General features: G+C 41.8%; 1 protein-coding gene across 1 annotated transcript; it reads right to left on the reverse strand.

Annotated features, from left to right (window-relative positions):
• Positions 1-1,666: 1,666 nt before the first annotated feature.
• Positions 1,667-19,953, reverse strand: carm1 (coactivator-associated arginine methyltransferase 1). The gene is made up of 12 exons (XM_071532635.1): positions 19,945-19,953; positions 19,421-19,598; positions 18,109-18,199; positions 16,856-16,937; positions 14,824-14,909; positions 14,631-14,720; positions 14,386-14,523; positions 11,351-11,440; positions 11,131-11,243; positions 9,362-9,439; positions 6,513-6,581; positions 1,667-4,357 (listed from the first exon to the last, which is right to left on the reverse strand). The coding sequence occupies exons 1-12, from the start codon at positions 19,951-19,953 to the stop codon at positions 4,218-4,220; spliced, it is 1,164 nt and encodes a 387-aa protein (XP_071388736.1). The 3' UTR covers positions 1,667-4,217.
• Positions 19,954-20,488: the final 535 nt, after the last annotated feature.

Consider the following 20,488-nt stretch of genomic DNA (forward strand, 5'->3'; position numbering starts at 1 on the left):
TCTTGTATAACCTCTAATATTTTGTTATTTTAAAAAAAAACATTGCTGCCAATATCTTTTGTACTGCATAGAGGCCACTGCGAAAGCCATACTGCTTGCCTATAGGCACACATTTGTTTCCCTGAGAAAATGTTTTTACTTAATGAACTTCCTCCAGTCATCAGATATGAAGACAATTCTCATCTTTTTCAAATACTGAGAGTATTAGTCACTGTGACTCAGAAATATTGATGTCACTAGAGCCACTGAGAAAAACAAGAGGTTATCATAATAGGGGTGTAACAAGTAGACCTATGAAGTGAGGTTGCAAAGGTGGCTAAAATATCTCACTGCATAGTCACCGCAATCCCTCTGGTCTAATTTCAAATGATCATTCCTTCCCACCTTCAAGCCACTTACCCATTGCTTCCAAGTTTGTCTGGGCTTTTGCCAGTAAGGCCTAATTTTGAGATAACCTTGGATGATAAAAGTAGACAAAAGAATGAATCAATCAAAGAATCAATTTGAAACATTCATGTGGTCAAACTCCACTGAGCACATACTACTTTAGCCAAGTCGCCTTCAGCCAATCAGAGCATTTCTGTGTTTCTTTAGCCATGTTGCTCATTATGTCAACGCAAAAAATAGTCCTTGAAACAGGCACCATCAGTGTTGCCTACTCTTTTTGAAGGAAAGTAGCTATTGGCTGCTCAAAAGGTCGCTAGAGGCTGCCATACGCTAATTTGCATATCAGTATATTTGCTACAATCCTCACTCTAGTGTGTCACTGCGTATGGGAAGCGCTGTGATTATCAGACCTCTTTGGATTACACAAACATGTAACGCATGCTTACAGATATACCATTTGCTGCGAAGCAATTGTGTCTGCAAAGTCGCTACAAAGTTGCCAAGTTGGCAAAAGTGGGCAGTATCTAGGTGGAGCTCTTGAACGAGATTATATGACATACTCCCTAGTACGTTATATAACCACATACTCCATTTCAGAATGGGCTCCTCGTCTTCTTGTTTAACAGCAAGCAGAGCAATGGCTAACTTTCTTTTTATTTTCAACATTTTCCCCATTGTTACTTTCTGGTTAGCTAGCTAACACTAATTAGATAGCTAGCGAGTTGTTTTCAAAGTTTATGTTGCACACCAGTGATAACGATGTAATTCTCTTTGTGCCCAGTGAGCTCTTGTTAAGGCTCAATTATGCTCAACGTTAAATACATATACGAATACGGACGGAGCCTTCTGTCCGTACTCTGCGTTCATTTCGTCCGTATTTGTGCACGTTTTCTGAAAGCTTACGGATACGGACGAAACGGAGCAGTACCACCGGAAATCGTGGGGGCAGTGTAGCCAATAGTTCAAGTGAGACCAGCGAGACACAACGAAGACATGTTGGAAACATTTGACTCTCTACTGCCCTCTAGTGGATGTATTGCTTAACATCCATGCCAACGTAAAGGACGCATGGAAGTATGTGCGCAGTGACGCACATACTTCCAGTTACAATCGCTTGAAACGGACATATTTATTTTGGTATGTAAAAGGAGCATAAATAAGCCTTTACTAGCGACACTCACAGCTACACTGCATTTGAACAGGAGAAAAAAAAGCCTCCTATCTAATCATGGCTTTAGCTACTCAACTGCTGAAAACGGTAATGTGCTCAGTGACAAACAATTATTAGAATCAGTTTTATTGACCAAGTAAGTTTGCACATACAAGGAATTCGAAGTGAAGTAACAACTACAGAAATGCTCTGATTGGCTGAGGGAGTTGTCAAAAATTGTTGAGGCCACCAGCAACCTGGCAAATTCAGGACGTGCCTCCACTGACAAATGCCACATTGCTCCGTACACAACATGAACCTGAGGATGAGTTGATTCAGGACTCAGGAATAGGGATAGTTGCCAAAGCACGTTAATGCTGGACCAAGCGAATGAACCTTGGCCCACCGTAGTACCCTACCTACAGTGACAAAGTGAAACCGTTAGGGACATGAGGACTTTCTCTAGCTTCCTCTGGAGCAGAAGAGTCAATGTCAGACAGTGAGAAAGGTGTTATTACTGGCAGATATAAACACAGACACGACACAACATGAGACAGGGTCTTCCTCACACTTTCCATAATAAAAGTGGATGCCACTACTGACTACACAGAACAACGATTCCATGACAAAGGGACATGAGCGCTCTATAGCTAGCTACCACATGATAAACATCCGGTGAGTTAACGAGTCCATTTAACAAAACTATGAAACAAATTAAAGTACTACAACAAGACGTGATTCCAGCATGATTTTTGGAACATCTCCACCACATTTAATTTGCTCCTTTTTTCTCTCTTTTTTTAATCGTTTGTTGTTTTTTTGTGAAAGGAAAAAAATAAAGACAACAAAAATGGTTAACCCTACAAAGAGACATTTTTTTTTTCTCAGCTCTTTTAAAACTTACTAAATCATAAATTCAAAATAAACCAAGTCCAATAATTGCGAGACTGGAAGCAATGCATACATGTTTAAGTCTTTCTCTCCTTTGACTGATAAAAGGGGAAGAGTGTGTGTGTGTGTGTGTGTGTGCGTGTGCGTGTGTGTATGTGTGTGTGTGTGTGTGTGGGGGGGGGGGGTTGGTACGATATGTTGGAAATCATACATGGTGCATGGCGAGGAGGGAAGCAGGTAGAGACTCGAGCTATCTCTCCCATGCCTCAACCTTTAAGTCTCTTCATGACAGTCTCACAGTCTCAAAAAGGAGGTTGGGAGGAGGAGGAGGGGAAGGAAGTGACAATGTAAACTAGGATGCTGCCAATCCAACACAGTTGTCTTCGCTCCAGCGGCCAGCTGGCCGATAGCTGGGTCATTGGTCCTTACTGTCTGTCCTCCAATTGCTCCTTCTCCAACTGTGCTGGCCCAATCTGGCTTGCCACAATGACTGGCTGACTGCGGTGTCCTGTCGGCTAAAAATTGACTATTGGCTAGAGGATGGGCAATGTGTCTGACCAAATGCATGGTTCAGGTTTACAGCTTTGGGATAATTCATAAATGTGCTAACTTAAAAGGAACTCAACACGTTTTTGGCAGACTGTCCCATTAGTCAACTTCCCTGTTAAGTGATGATAACGTAGAAGCCAAAATTATCCATGTGTCCCTGGTAGATTGTTGGCTCTGGTGCTCCATGCTAACACTTTAGCCTACTATCACTCAACAGTGTACGCTAAAGTGCTAGCATGGAGCCTGCTATCACTCAACATAGTGTATGCTAAAGTGTTCGCATGGAGCACCGGAGCTAATGATCTACCAGGGACAGATGAATGAGTTTGGTATCTATCTTCTGATCAATTAACAGGGAAGTTGACCAATGGGCCATTTTCCCCAAAACTTAGTGTATTCCTTTAAGGGCCACCTAAACATTAAGACGACTACTTTTCACGAAGTAAGAAAATAAAAAACTACATCATGGACGACCACACCTTGGGCTTAAAGGAACTGTCTTGTCTGGCATGAGTCAGTCTCTCAAGAGAGATGGAGAAGAGCTTTGACGACGTGATATGAAAAACCATGATGGCGGCCCAGAGATGACAGTGTTGATGATGATGTCGACAATGTCTATAGTGTCCTACTGTACAAATGAAGAGCCTATCATTTCAGTGTAGGTCGGGTATAGAGGTGGCGGAGGACTGTGGGGACAGAGTGGCGCTGGTAGCTGGCAACAAGGTAATTCTTGGGGAGGAGACAAGTTTGGGGGGGGGGGGGGGGCGGGGGGGGTCATGACACTCCAAAAACAGGGAGGGGGAGGATGGAGAGAAAACATCGAGGGGGGTAGAGTGGGAGAAGATGACAACTGTGATACAGTCGTGCAGCTCGTCTTTGACAGTCTGTTTCTCTGTGTGCATATCTATTACAGTCCCGATGAATGGAAGGAGGAAGGAGGAGGAGGTCTCATAACTGTTAGCAAGACTAGAGTCTGGACGGATACGAGAGCATAAGACCGATCTTAAAAGTGATGGACAGAATAGAGTAGAATGAGGGCGACGAGGAGGGGGGGGAGGAAGTGCCTCGACAGCACTGGTTTTGGTATACTGGTTTTGGCTGCGGTTGGTTGGTTGGGGGGTGGGGAAGTGGATCGAGGGGCTCCACTGAGAGGGTGGGAGGGGTTGGGTTGGGGGGGTGGAAGGGGCTCTTGTCATGCGGGGGCGGGGGGGGTTGAGGAGGGCTTTAGCAAGGTCTTCTTTTAACTGCCGTAATGCATGGTGTTGCTGGGGATAGCCATGGGCGAGGCCATGGAGATGGCAGCGCCCCCCATGGTGAACTGGTTGGTGACGGGGTAGTGAGTACTGCTGCTGCTGGGGCCCGACTGGCCCGTAGTAGCTCCTATAAAAAACAACAACAAAGGAAATAGTGAAGTGTTATCAAAATCAAATCAAAATTACCTTAAAAGATGTATCACCCCATAGACATTCTCTCCTATTTCTAGAATGCCATGACGTTACTGGGAAAGAGGAAGTTCCAAAACAAAAACGTATTAGTCAAGCCGACATGCTTCCACAAATCTTACTAGGTACTGGAATTTCCCCTTTCCCAGTGTTGCATGCCTATTCCATGCACCCTGTTAGTGGGTGAAGTTGTGTTACACAGGTGCCACGGTTCTAACAGTCATCCTCTCTCGGCTATATCTGGCTTGCTGTCTAACCGGGAGGTGTTATTACAAGAAAAAAGAACCAACTTTCCCTCTAAGCCAGTGGTGTCCAGTCCTGTGCCGTGGAACGGTCTGCAGGTTTCCAGTCCAACCAAACACTACAGCAGCTCATTCCACCGGTTACTTCCTCCTCTCTGGTTGAAGGTGCTCATCGGTGAAATCAGCTGCTGTAGTGTTTGGTTGGACTTAAAACCGGCGGACTCTTGGACCTCCATGGTGCCTAAGCGTTTGACGAGCTACCAAAACATTGCAGTTACACCAGACATCACACCATCAGCATACAGTAGCCTCTGCTTATGTTCACACCCGTGATGAGGATGAAGAAATGAGATGGTATAAAATAAGACAAGCACAGAGCTATATTATAAGCCCAGAAGATGTAGAAAATTGTAATATTCAAGCCTAAGGAACTATATGGTGGCCTCAAATAGTTTCCCCATTCCCCTAGTATATAAAAAAGAGGCAACACACATTTGAAATCTTTTCATCAGCCATTAAGATGGGCAAACACAGAACTCCCTGAAACCATTAGACAAAAGGTTATTGACCTCTACAGATCAGGAAATGGCAAAAAACAATAAATATAGCATGTTCCATTTTTGTTTCAATTATTATGAAGTATAAGGCCACTGGAACAGTGGATAATCTGCCAGGAAGAAGTCACAAGGCTATCTTTGCCCCAAAGCACAGTGAGACAGATGGTTTATGAGGCAAGAAAAAAACAGCAACCAAGCGACACAGTTGGATATCTCCAAAACATGCTGGCATTTTGGGTCACAAAGTTGTCAAATATACCACTAGACGTTGCTAAAGTGAAAATTGCTTTTAGGGCAGGGTTGCGACAAAGAAGCCTCTTCTGAAGGTAATCCAGAAAAGAGAATTTGCTAAACAACATCTAAATTATAATTGGAAACGTGTCTTATGGTCATATAAGACATAAACTGAGCTGTTTGGACATGCACATCAGGGTTATGTTTGATGCAATAAAAGTACTGCTTATGCTGGAAAAACCTAATGCTTACTGTGATACATGCCAGTGGGTCTTTAATGTTTTGGGATTGTTTCGCATCCTAAGGAACTTCAGCAAATACTAAGACATTTTGAGCAAAAACTGTTACCTCCACCAAGCTGCTCAACCTTAGCTGAAATTTGACCTTCCAGAATAACAGTGATCCAAAACATACATCCACATCAATTAAGAAATGGTTGACATTGATAAGGTCAACGTTTTTAACTGGCCATTCCAGTCTCCAGACCTGAATCCAATGAACATTTGTGGTTTGAAGTGAAAAAAGCTGCCCATAAACCGGAACTAAAAGATTAAGGAATGGTCAAAGATCTCCGCAAGGAGGTTCACTGTCCTTGTCAAAAAGTATACAAGGCGCCTTGTTGTGTTATCCTTGCCAAGGGAGGATTCACAAAATACTGACTACAGCGGTGTGAATATTTGTGATTCTTGATTTGTTTGGCCAAAATATATAATGTTGGAAACCTGATTTTGGTTGATGCCTCTGTATTATTATTGCAGCATATGATTTACCAAATTTTGAACATAAAATGAAGTCTCATTTCCTCATCTTTATCAGGGGTGTAAGCATAAGTGGAGGCTACTGCATATGGAGGGGGACAGTATACAACATTTGCGATGGAAATATCTAACAGACAGCCTTAACACTAGAAAGGCCAGGCTGTTGAAACCCGATGCTGCGGCCAGGCAACATCACGAGGCGTCAGGCCGGCGCAGCATTACAGCAGAAATGAATCAATTTCAACATTTTTGTTTCTACACTATGGTGGGCTTTGTTGAGGACATTTGGACAGTGGACATACCCTGGACAATTCCTGTGCTCATGATGGAGCCCATCCTGGAGTGGGTGTGGTTCACAATCCCAGTGTTCACTGTGACAACGAGTCAGAGAGAAAGGGCCAGTCAAGGATACGGACATCACAAAAACAGGCACACTCCATAAATGATGAAATTCAGCTGCCTGCTACTGAAATTAATATTTATTTTGGCTACAAATATCTTCTCCAGTGTCACAGACAAGAATGCATCTTGTAGACCACCAATCATCAAAGAGTTGATCTTGGGCCACAGGCCTGTGCAATGGGACTGCATGATCAAATTTATATTAAAATTGCAATTTGAACATATTGTATCAAAACCACATGCAGCTGCAATTAATTAAAAAAAGACTGCTCTTTCACACACTGCCAATTTAACTTGGTAGACTAATGCACGTATGCTTATTGGCGTCTGTTGGAGATTCCCACTCTGTAGTATCATGCTCCTTACCGGGTGTTAACCAATCAGAGGCCAGAGAGGCAGTGTCTATCCATGCGTTCAGACTGTGAGCAACACGATCAACAAGTCACTGAAAGTCCATTCATTTCCTATAGACCGGAGAAACTTAACAATCAACAAGCTTGTTGGACAAGTTGGCCACAGCTGAACTTTTCACAGTAATCGTCCCTCAACAGCCAATCAGAACTGATTTTTTTTTTTGTCTCATTTTTGCCTTTATTAGATAGTTCAAAGTAGAGCGAGACAGGACAGGCTGGGACAGAGAGGGGGATGACATGCGACAAAGGTCCCCAGGCCGGTGTCAGAACCCAGAACCCAGAACATCGTGTTTACACGGTGCACGCCTTAGACGCACTGAGACACTAGGACGTCCCACCAATCAGATTTCTTTGTTTCCCTGCTGGTGTGATCTGGTTCTGTGAACACAGTTCCGCCTGGCGAGTGCAAAATGGACGAGAAGTTGGTTCCGGCCATTCAAAGCTTCCCGGTTCTCTACAACTTGTCTTTTGAAGTCTTTTAAAAGTCTCAAAAATTACGCTTGGAGAACAGTTGCATCCATCGTCGGGGTCAATGGACAGCTCTGAAGTTACTTTCTTGTTTTTTTTCCTCACTATTTTCAAATAATGCTAACTAATTAGCGCTTGCCGGCTAGCTAGCAAATCATCAAAACAATGTAACATTATGAAAGGCAATACTCAAGCAGTGAAAAATGTGACTGTTGACTGAAGTTGACTGTTCAAAACTTTGTAGCTGCAGACCATTACATAGACAATCTCTGAACCCATCGTCTATCGGTCTGACGACGATTAGACTCTGGGGTTGACGGCCAATAGTTGGGGGTTTCCGGTGTAGCCAGAGGACATCCGGGCCAAGACTTCCTCTTCCGTCCGATTAGCGACTTAAGACGCGAGAGTCGAATGTTTCTCCACACAATACACAAACATTGATACTTTTTGTAGGTGTTTTAGGTCCAGACGACATTTCGGCTAATCTCTATAAACAGATATCTGCATATGAGACGTCGTCTCTCAACTCCAACTCCATTCTCGCGTCTCAAGTTGCTGATCGGACTGTAAACAATGACCGGCGCACGGAAGAGGAAGTCTTGGCCCGGATGTCCGCTGGCTACACCGGAAACCCCCAAATATTGCCCGTCGCCCCCAGAGTCTAATCGTCGTCAGACCGATAGACGATGGGTTCAGAGATTGCTACATAGATGCAATTGGAGCATCTCACACCGCCCATAATCAGTCAGAATAGAGCGCCACATCAACCAAGTTGCTCGCAGTGTGAACAAGCCGCCGCTGTCGGTTGTCAACCAATCAGACGCCAGAGAAAAAGTGTCTAACAGAGTTAAGTGGATAGCTGGAGAGCAAGAGGAGTGGAGGAGAGACCCAGCTAAGTGAAAGAAATGGTTTGAGATTTTTGGCAACAGTGCTACAGTGAATGAGGATGATTTAGTCTGGAAAAGGAGAGCAGACAAACGACAAACTGAGGTACGGTAAGCAAAAACTGTAAGACAGCACCTCAGACAAGGTCACACAGAATAGTTTAAAGACTGTAAAGCAACCAAGGAAACTTATGCTGATGGAAGAGTGGGAGACCTGTGTTTTATATATTGGCAGAATCTGCTTAGTCAAAGTCCTGTCTCCCACTTTTTTTTTTGCCTATCTACAATTATTGGTTAACGTACTATATTCTTTGTTCCACCTGTGTAAGTTCCCTCTGACCGGATTCCGGTGTTACACTTCAAACTGAAAAGTTGAATAACATAAAGAAAGTGATTCACTTCACCACAATTCACTGTTCCGCCATACAGTGGCAGTGAATGGAGAGAAAAATAAAACACAATTCTCCAATCGTCTCTACCGAAGCAACAGATAACAGAATCACTGATTTTGGGGGTTTTATCATGGAGGAAGATACACAACCCAAGATACTACCAAAAGTTCAACATCACTTTAAGATTTATCTTTTATTTACTTTAATATTGTCTGAAGTGTTCATCTTACACTATTATGTTCAGTCATATCACGTGACAGCTGTATTATTCAGCAGTTGTTCAGTCAAAACCTAATGATCCATTTCTAGTGGACAACCAAATATGTGGTTTTAGCCTTGTGACAAGAGATGTTGACTCGAATGTTTATCATATTGTAATTCAAATTGCAATCCCAATATAGATAATCAGAATAGGATTTTGCCCCTATATCATGCAGCCCTATGGCACCGACTAGTGACCTGTCCAGGAACAGCGCTCACGTGAGGTTTGTCTTTATAATCTGTTGTTTTGATACATGACTGGTACTTTATGCAGCATTGTAAACTTTTTTTTTTGTATGTTATGAGAAGCCAAGTTGAGTGCTGTTCGTACCCAAGGGGATTAGGTTGTTGTGAGACACTGTCGAGCCGCTGCCGATGACTGTGCTGAGGTCGTAGGCTGCCGGCATCCCTGGAGGAGAGAGACAACCAACAAACCAATCAATTAAAAAACATAAAACACACACACACACAAAGAAAAGGTATCATCTCATCATATAGACTTTGTCTTCTCAGACAAATTATGTCCCTGAGGAGTTACGGTATTTCCTGGCATATAGTGTTGTGAGCGAGCAAACAGCAGAATGGCATGAAAAAAACAAACATAAAAGCCAACAGTTTCAATGAAGCTTCCTCACTGAAAGCTTGTCTCAGCTAGTAGTGTCATTCTGTTGTCACAAACCGGTTGTGTTGCTTCCATTTCAGCCACATATCGCAGCCTCCATACTGTAGCTACTGGTGGAAAACTGGCCTTCTTGTATTCCCTCACCCTATAATTAATAAACCTGTAGGCTAGCTACTGACCAAATAATTTATGTTGTAAATGAAGTCAGAATTGGTGCAGTTGTGAGAACTGAATATTAATTTACAAGGTTATACAAATCCTTGATTTGAATTTGTGTTCAACAAACAACAAAAGATGACATCGTGTTTAAGCACAGAAAATCTAACAGTCTGCCTACATTTCCAAATAGAAAGTTTCCAGTTTTTGACACAGCTCTGTGGACTCCAAAATAGGGCTGACGATTTTGAAAAAATATGTAATTGCGATTATTTTGACTGATATTGCAATTGCAATATTAGCGGGAATGATAGTTTTTACATCATTATTCTCATTTTCATTGAAAAGCGTATTAAAATGATTATAGTGTGATTTTTGCAGGGATCTGTACCAAACAAAGATGTTTTCTTAAGTCTGTAGAATATGATGTGTAGGCCAGGACATCTCTGCAGCATGACAATATTTCATTTAAAATGCTATTTTGACACATTTCACCTTTAACAAATATTGCGCCTCCTGCGATTTGAAAATTGCAGTAGGCCATTTTGCGATTTTGATAAAATTTTGATTAATTGTTCAGCCCTACTCCAAAAGCTAGTTGCAGGTCACTTCAGTCAGGGTGAGACACTTCAACTCAAACTTCCCCACGGTGTACACAAACTCATTTTCCTGAAATCATGTCTGTTCTTCAACAGGTTTCTACTAAATAAAATGAAGGAAAAATCTGTATTATGGTAAAAAATTTAATTTAACCATAAATCTTAACTGTGAGCAACAACGTAAGAGCCCTGCACACCAGTGCTTCACCTACCAATAAGGATAGCTAATATTTGCAGTCAGGGACCGCACTATATTTATCTCCAAATCAACTAGGTCCAACTGTGAAAGTGGTAACACTTTACAATAAGGGTGCATTAATCAACAGTTAACTAATGTGTCTGGTTATCATTTATTTATGGTGTTCATGTTAACTAAGGTATTAATTTATACAATATTTAATAGTCAACTTTATAAACTATGAAATAATGTATAAATTAATACCTTAGTTAACATGAACACCATTAGTAAATTACACATTATTTAACTGTTAATTAAGGGTTAGTTAATGCTTATTGCATTAACTAACCCTTAACTTAGTGACCCTTATTGTAAAGTGTTACCATGAAAGTTGTAGCCTATAACTAGTTTTAACAGAAGCCAACTTATAACAAAAAAACAACTTAAGTCACCTAACACTAATGTTAGTCTGCAGATAAAAAATAAATAATACATAGGATACGTTTTTCCTACAAGTGTGTGTGTGTGTGTGTGTGTGTGCTCACCTGATACGGCCATCCCCTGGCTCATGCTGTAGGCCCCCCCGGTGTTCCACATGGTCTCGGACGGGGAGCTGTAGTGTGAGCCGGGAGGGGGGGTGGGGCTGGTGCCTGTGTACCTGCAACACACGTGTACCGCGTTAACAAGGAGCCTCCCCCTCTCTCTGACCTCAAGTGGTACGACCCGCAGAAATGTCATGCTTACTGGGCGAAGCCATCGGCTCACCTGAAGAAGGGGTTCTTCAAATCCAGGAGGTTGCTGGACTTGGAGCCCGTCTGGTCCACCTGGGCAACAATACTGATGTCGTAGCTTTGTCTGGCGGGGAGGAGGACAGTGGGTTCATGAAAATATGGTCATTTTAAATCTTAGCTTGTTCATGTGAATATGATGCACATTTGCTGTAAATTCATATATTTGCTTCCTTCACATTCTCTTATCCCTCTAGTTGTAATATATTGCAAATATACTGAGACCTTTATGACGGTTCCACCTAATTCATGCTATATACATACTGATATTTCTGATATGTTTAGATATTATATTTCACACATTTCAGATTTAGTAATCCATATTTAAGTGAGCAATCAATTACTGTGTTACTTAGTGATTGATTCAAGTTTCATCTTAGCTTAGAGTAAAGATACAGAGACACACAAAGATACACATATGATACACAGAAGAAATTGACACAGACAGGCCGGCAAACTAATCCTATACTAATATTATTATTATTTTTATAGTCCTATATTATATGACTGTGAAATGATCCATCTTCTATGTATCCTCTTCCATTTTAAGAGGCCTTCTGCCTTTTAAGAATCTGTCATTATAGTGAGAATTTGCTGTCATCTGACTGACCTGGTTAAATATAAATAAAAGTAAGTAGGCAGCAGTAACTGCATTAAAAACAAATTAGTGTTAAAAAAAACCCAACAAGTAGCCAGCTGGAAAAAAGTCAATAACTGGCTATCAGGCCAGCAGGCCAGCAGCCAGCTTTGGTGGGAAACATTGTTTCAGCTCTTGTTTGTTCTCACTGTAGTGTAGGGCTGAACAATTAATCGAAATATTATCTAAACCGCAATATGGCCAAGTGCAATATCCAAATCGCAGAAGCTGCAATTTTTTGATAAAGGTAAAATGTGTGACAAAACACCATTAGAAATGAAGTGCTGTAGTGCTGCAGAGGTGCCCTGGCCTACAAATCTTGTTCTCCAGATGTAAAAAAAAAACATGTTTCTTTAGTACAGACCCCAACAAATGTCACATCATCAGGATTTTAATAGTTTGTTCAGTGAAAATGAAAATTGTGATGCAAAAATGATAATTTACACAAATCGTGAATCATATCGCAACCGTAATATCTGTCAAAATAATCGCAATATGATTTTTTTTTAACAATTTCGTGCAGCCCTACTGTAGTGGCTTTCAATGCAGCATGTTACAGTAATTCCTTACAAGCAAAGTGGCAATGCTTGGCTGGTCTCCTGTTACCATAACACTTATATGCTTGCATCTTGCATGGTACATGATATTGTATTTGTAGATGGCATCACAAGACTTGCAATGTGCTCTTTCATCTTCTACAATAGTGTTTATAAAGGGACCATAGACTATGACCAGTAAATGGACAGCTGAGGCCTTTCTGTGCAAAGTGCCCATAGGTGAGACAGCAGTCAACTGCCGTTAGTAGTTAGTAAAGTTGACTTGATAATCAAACTGGGCGCACCGGGCCTTGGAGCGACAAGTTCATCTCCAAAACAATACTGACAGGATAGTTTGTTTCATTCAATAAGCTGTCTAGTTACTGCTTTCTGCATTTTAAATTGTAGCAATATCCAATCGATTGGACCGCGATCAAAATTGGCCGATATTCACTCTAAATATGAGATTGTCGATATTTCTTCTAAAGGCCTATAAGGAGAACCGATAGATGAGGCCAACCCAAACCAAACAAAATAATAAAATCATATCATTTAGAATAGCCGTACGCTAAGCCTATTTCTGGAAAAAAAATCAAGGACTGTCTCACCCAAAAATGAAAATTTGGTCATTATCTACTCACCTTCATGTCAGTGTTAACACGGTGAAGTTTGTATATCCACATAACACACAGCAAATTAGCTAATGTAGCACTGTGTCGGGGCTTTATTCTTTACAGTTCCGAAAAGAGCAAAAAAGACCATAACATTACTCCAAACAACTCCTGCGGCATAATCCATGTGTTCTGAAATTAGACTGTTGGAGCCACAGTGCAATTGTTTGGCTTCAGAATACTTAGGTTATGCTGCACAAGTAACTTTATGGTCATTTTCACCCATTTTGGAACTCTAAACTGTATGTCTATATTATGTGGACATACTAGTGTTTCGAATGACATCAGTCTATATATTGACGAGAATTTCATTTTTGGGTGAATTATTCCTATAATAGCGTATCCTGTCTTAATAAGAAAAGAGAAACAGACTGTCAGCCAAAACTGCTAACTAAATCAGGAGATTGCGATATCAACCAAGAGCATACCAGAGGGGCAGGAATGGTGTGACCGGGCCAAGTTGCACTTAATTTGAAATAAACTTTAAATACAATAATAACTCCCAGTAAGTTTTAGCCTACTTCAAAATATTTTGTAGCCTATTTATTTGGCAATTAGCCTAAAGATGAAAATTTGTCTCCAGTAATCTACTAAATAGAACGTTTGTTGCCTCACTGTAACACAGTGAGTGAAAAAGCAATTCAATCAATGCAGAACATTCTTTATACACAGGCTACAGATAATTTAGGAAATGCAAAAATATTCAACAATCAGGCCCTTTATCAATGTTTCTGTTCTATTTAATAGAATGGATTAGAGTAATTTAGGGAAAAAAAATTCTACTGCTATAGGCCTACTACTGCCTTACTTTTTTAATTCTTTATATCTATTCAATCCTTTCGTTTTCTTGTGTCATTTATTTTTTTTATTCCTTGGGTTCTATTCCTTCCGTTTTCATGTAAAGCACTTTGTAAACTCTTGTTATGGTTACCTGTTGTTAGGTGCTATATAAACAAAGTTTATTTTTCTCAGTTTCACAACTCAGTTATTGCATTTAGCATCTGTTGATAGGGCCGATGTAAGTATCTAAATATAAGCCCTACTACCGGAAATAACAGCAAGAGGGATGGATGTAGAACCAAAACTAAAATTAAACCCAACCACCAGTGCTGTGCACACACACACACACACACACACACACACACACACACATAAAAGGTTGTCCTACCTCTTATTGGCCACTAGCAGTGCTGTGCCAGACAGTGTATCCCCAGCCTTGGTGAAGAGGGGTGACTGCAGCAGACAGCGGACCTGGTACCAGTGGGTGAGGGGCTCTGTGGGTGCTGTGGACAGCCATACAGTCATTCTGGAGGGTGGGAAGAGAGAGATAGGATTGTTACTAATAGAAGGAATTCCATAAAGGGGGGGGAGCAAGTTGATAGTTGATAGTTGATGCATCCACCAGTGACTTACACTGATCCAATGAACGCCACGTCAAACCAGAAGGCCAGGCCGTGCACCAGGCCCGAGTGCATCATGTGGAACTTAAAGGGAATCTCTATCCTGCAACCGAAAAGACACAGCAGCAACAAATTAACAGGTTTGATGACAAAGGGTATGAGACACACACACACACACACACACACATATAGGTATACACACACACCTGTAGAGATCCTCTTCTTTGGTGTCCAGGAAGTTGACTGTGTATTTGACCGACTTGGCCATCAGAATACGGATATCAAACGTGTCCTGTGGAGGGAGAGATCAGTTCAGCATGCGGGACAAAAACATAGCAAACGTAGCAATAGTTCGATCCCCAGTGTACCAGGATACGATGTAATAAAGAGAAGTTCAATGACAACAAAGTGTGACTGTGCAGAATTGTGTTTATTTCTGAGCCACAAATCTTTCTAGCGATGGCACTGTCTTGCTAGAATGTAAACAACAATTTCAAAATGCCATTACAAAGCGCAAATAATATAATTTTGATGGAGCGCTTGTGAAATTGTGATAGGCAAGCTGTCTCAGTTGTGATTACTACAGCAGAATAAAATGGAGCTGATATCAGGAGTCATATTTCCATGGGGCAAATTCAGGTCAGGCAGGCAGTCAGTCAGTCAGGTAACGCTTAGTGATGTCGCTTCTTGAGATGGCCCCTAGAGGGCGTCTTTGACTAAGAGAAGGTCTCTCGCCTATGGACTAAATGCCACATTTATTCCCATACACTGATGCCATATTGAATCTCACACATTGAGTTACACTCTCCGCTGTCAATTTACAGACATCCACATCTTCTGCTGTCCTGCAAACTTTAACGGTAGGTAACCTGTGGTATTTAAGTGACGTGGTGGAATAGGTCATTTAACCGATAAACGTGCCGCGCTATCTTAGCGTTGCTCCCACACACTGAAGCCACACTCTCTGCCGTTAATTTACAGATATCCACGTTTTCTGCTGCCCTACACACTTTAATGGCAGGTAACGTTATTACCTGTGGTGTTTAAGTTACGTTAGCCGCGGCGACACTGACCGTTGTGTCTTTCAATAAGAGCTGTCTGTTGTCCGGACAGAGCTGAGGACGCGTCCGTCTCCGTCAGATTTCCATCCGTTTTGACAGACAGAAAGTTCAACCCAGTTGAACTTTTTCTGAACGGACGGATCGTCAGCATCTGTTATCGAATCGGAGGCGTTCCTACGTTTGTTTGGGGAAAAATAGCGGCGATCACAGACACAGCGGAACAACGGAGAAAGCCTGGTATAACGTTGGGATGGATGACTGGAGGGTTTCCAGGTCAGTTTCTTATTTAATTTATACTGTATAGTCTCTTTCTTCTTTTTTTCTATGAAGTAAGCTACTGTCTGCCTCTCCCACCACGTTGACACCCCAATGGACAGGAATCTGTCAATAATTCTGTCCGTTTTCTGTCTGTCCGGATCAGTGTGGCCGCAGCTAGTGGAATTCAACACATGGATCTGTACTTCTTCTGCCCCACGATACGTATTGTCACATTTTTGCATTGCGATATATTGAATTTAGATATATCGTCCCATCCGTACTTGGTGGATGATTAAAGGACATAAAAAAAAGGCTGGTATCCTTTCACAATATGATAATACAGCATGGTAGAATTTCATATTAAAACAGCTATGGAAACTATTTTGAAATTACATCAGATATAGAAGATATTTAGTTCCTGATTTCACAAAATGATGCAGCTATGGACGACTGCATTTCGCATTTATATCTATACACTTTATATCAACGCTGGTGCAGGTTGTCGTATAAACATCTATTCAACATCTAAATGCTGGGAGATTCTAAAACTAAAATGGAAGAGTGAAAAATCACATCCCCAATGCAGACACACTCCAAACACTTTCAGAGAGTGAGTCTGTGTGAGTGACTGAAAGAGAATATGAACAGGAGCTTGGAGCGAGTGTGATCATGTGGATCTATTCTGGTAGTGCTGACTGTGTGGACAGAACAGTGAACAGCACCCACTTTCACACAGGGGAGGCGTTGAATATTTGCTCCTGCCTTACTTTTTCCACTCGCTCACACGCTCAATTTTGCATAAACAAAACAAGCCCTGTCCTCTTGTAGCCCCCCCTCGAGACATAATTCAGCTCCCGACCGATCCATCCCTGTGTGTGTGTGTGTGTGTGTGTGTGTGTGTGTGGGGTGGGTTACGTACCACGATGGGCTGGCGGAAATACTCATCCACCGCTGCCCCCCGCAGGGCAGACAGGTCTACACCGTGGAAGGAGGGCTGGTACCTGAAGGTGAGATGGGGGAGGGGGGGGGGGGCAAAGTCAGATTTAGGGAGCGTCGTGGATGGAACCGTACAACAAGTGTGACTCAGTGTGATTTCAGCATCCAAAATGATTTCAAATCTCTTGACAGAAAAGGCTTTAAATGACAAGAGAATCCAGCTTTACTTTTGGAAGCGGAAGCTCAAAACAGCAGCTAAGGCTGTATCAGTATCTGTCTTCACCATGACATGCAGGGACTTAGAAATACTGCAGACCGGCCAATTCTGACTGCAAAGATTTTCAAGTCAAAGACACCAACTGCTGATGTGCACACAGTGCAATATCTTACTGAACTAGTCATACAACCGAAAAATTCATATAAAAACTGAACCCAATTTAAATATATTGCATATTCATCAAATTCCCATGGGATTTGGAATTCACTTTTTATCCTGTAAGATGACAATGAAAAACTAAAAACAGTCCGATGAAAAGATATCCAACAATAGTGATTTAATGCGCCATCCAGAAATTGAAGGCTTGACTCGATTTTTTACCGGTTTTGTTTATTAAGTGAGCTATAATAACTCTGAGTTTAGGTGCCACTAGTGCCTAAACTCAACAGTAAAACAGCCAAGGACTCATTTATCCCCACTGCAGTTATATTGCTTATATTTCATATGAAATGATGTTGAAGAATTTTGTATTTTGCACTAATCTGGGACGGTTCATTACACATTGCTGAGCTACTGACACCTTGTCTGGTCAACTAATGTTGATCTACATGGGCATAAGTTGTGGTGATGTCTTATCAAGTCAAGTTTACTCATATAGCCCTTCATCACAAAGAACATCTAACAGGACTTTACAGAGAACGAGCCTAGCTAGATCTAACTAATCAACAACCAATTACAGAACCAAATGACAATACGGTATGCAACAAAATAAAAAGGAAGCAAAACAAAGCACAAGACACAAGATATAGATGTTGAAAAGACAAAACAGGCCTCCCTAACCTACCAAACCTAGCCACCAACCTAGGTGCATACATTACATTACACCTTCTGTCAAAAAAGAAAGAAAATATAATTCCTTGGCCACTTCACAGCCGATGTGCACATGTATTCGAGTCGAGCCATTCAGATGTGTAGAGACAGGGTTTTTTTTTTTTTTAAGATATAATACACTTCCTCACCAAAAGTTGGCCTTGGTGAACTGCTCCATGTAGAGCTGTTCATCTGTGAAGGGGGCCAGGTGGACGTCACCGATAGTGGGGAACATTTTACCTGGAAAACACACAAACAGGGAAGAGGGGCGGTTAACAATACTGTAATGCGTTGGCGGCGATTTGCAATACACACCGAGCCTGGCTTTCCTTGTAAAGCACCTCCAGTCTATTTGGAGACTCTTCTTGGTTTAATCCGGTTCCACTCAATGCTCCTTCTCCTCCTCCTTCCCGCTGTCCCTCTTTTCTATAAGATGCACCAGTGAGCGCGCGTGAGGATTAAAGAGGAAACCGAGGGAAAGCAGAAATAGCATGACAAAAACTAGCAAGACCGACGACGACTATGATCAGAGCGAGAAAAGGGAATGTGAGGATTTAGAAGCCGTGCGGTCATAAACGTGCAGGTATCGTCTAACACGGTGGTTCTCGACGTGGGGCCCGGGGACCACCAGGGGTCCTTGGAACAGAACTAATCGGGTGATATTTCAGACCAAATGCGGACGATCACACATTAGTTCGGTCAGCGAGTAAACCTGTTTTTTTATTTTTTTTACACAAACACGCCCTTTTAGTGGTCTTTCGCTCTCCCTCCTGCCGTTCAATACATTTTCTCCAAGTCTCTCTCTAGGGCTTGGGCTAGGGCTGGGCGATATGGACCAAAAATCATATCTCTGTATTTTTAGGCTGAATGGCGATACGCGATATATATCTTGGTATTTTCTACGAAGTGTGCTAAATGTTCAGTTGTAAGTAGGGCTGGGCGATATGGACAAAATCAAATATCGCAATATTTTTGACCAAATACCTCGATATCGATATTGCGACAATATTGTAGGGATGACTATTGGTGCTTTCACAAAATATTTACACAATGAGATTTTTGATACATAACCATCAGTAATGTGGATATAATGACTAAGTGGGTAAAGACAAATAATAGAACAGCTAGAACAGTCTGGTAAGTTCAGAAAATGACATCACTTTACTGTAATGCAGCCTTTAAAACCAGGAAAGGCCGATATTTGATATTACAGAATATTGCAAAATCTTATGAATTGGTTGTCTGCTATTGGCTGGTGTTTGCTTCCATAGAGTACAACAGGTGGTGAGATCACCTGGGACAAAGACCAGCCAATAACAGATGAGCAGTGCAGTACCCTACTTTTCACCATTAGGCGTCAGGGTTTGGAGTTTAGTTACTCTTTAACATCTGAATTTAGAGTCCAAGCCTAAATCCCTCCTCGCTTACATTCCCCCCCCCCTCCCTCTCATCCCTCCTCACCGTTGGGTTTGAGGAACTTCTTGGCATGCAGGTAGCTCTCCAGCATGCGCTCGTTAAACAGCATGTAGCCCATGGGCTCCGAGATGATGATGTCCACCTGCTCGGGCAGCGACACCTCCTCCACCTTCCCCGGGATGACCACCACGCGCTCCCCGAGACGGTTACTGTTCACCAGGACCTGGGGGGGGGGGGGGGGCCAGAGGGCAAAGCTGGTTATTATGCAGGCTGTCGGGCTGATGAGGGCGTTTGTGAGCATGCGAGAGTCAATATTATCGTTTATCGCCCTTTCAGTGGAATCATATCATGATGACATGGAGATCTGGGATATATCGCGACACACAATTTCTGCTGTGTAAAATGATAACAAAGCAAATTCTATTTCAAAACTCTTAGAAAATGAGGTATGAAACATTTTAAGGAATATTATTTGAACATTTCAGTTTTGTTTACATCACACCCAACTTTAGCATTCGGTTCAACGGGATGAACATTCATTTGATTATTTAACATGTGATTTGGCATACGTGAGCCATATCGTGATATATATCCACGAAGAAAAATGATTGCAATATTGATTTCAACCATATCACCCAGCCCTGGTTCACCGCATTGAACTGCGTGATAATAGTAAGTGTGATATTGAACAAAACTCAATATTATGAAACAACATGATTAGAATAAAATGGTTCATTCCTCATTTAGTCAGATTTTGAATAAAATTTGCTTGTTATCATCAATTTAGAAAACAAAATTGTGTACCACTATAGCGTTTCATCACAATATGATTCCACTTAAAGATGATAAATGATAATACTGAATAATTGCCCAGTCCTCACACTGCAAGCTACAGAATCACCAAGTCCTTTCATTTCCTATAGAGCTGAGTGACCAGGGAAACTGGCCCATGTGTGAACGGTCCACAAGCTTGTGGCCACAGCTGAACTGATCATCGGCTATCAACAGCCAATCAGATTTCCTTGCTTCCTTGTATTTCTACTAATGTGATTTCATCGACTGCGGCCATTCAAAGCTTTTTGAACTATGTTCCATACATGAACACGGGGTAAG

Source organism: Centroberyx affinis, unplaced genomic scaffold (assembly GCF_046629955.1).
Source record: "Centroberyx affinis isolate AG114_WGS23_722 - 3 ecotype Tasmania unplaced genomic scaffold, CSIRO-AGI_Caff_v1 ptg002228l_1, whole genome shotgun sequence".
NCBI lineage: Eukaryota > Metazoa > Chordata > Actinopteri > Beryciformes > Berycidae > Centroberyx > Centroberyx affinis.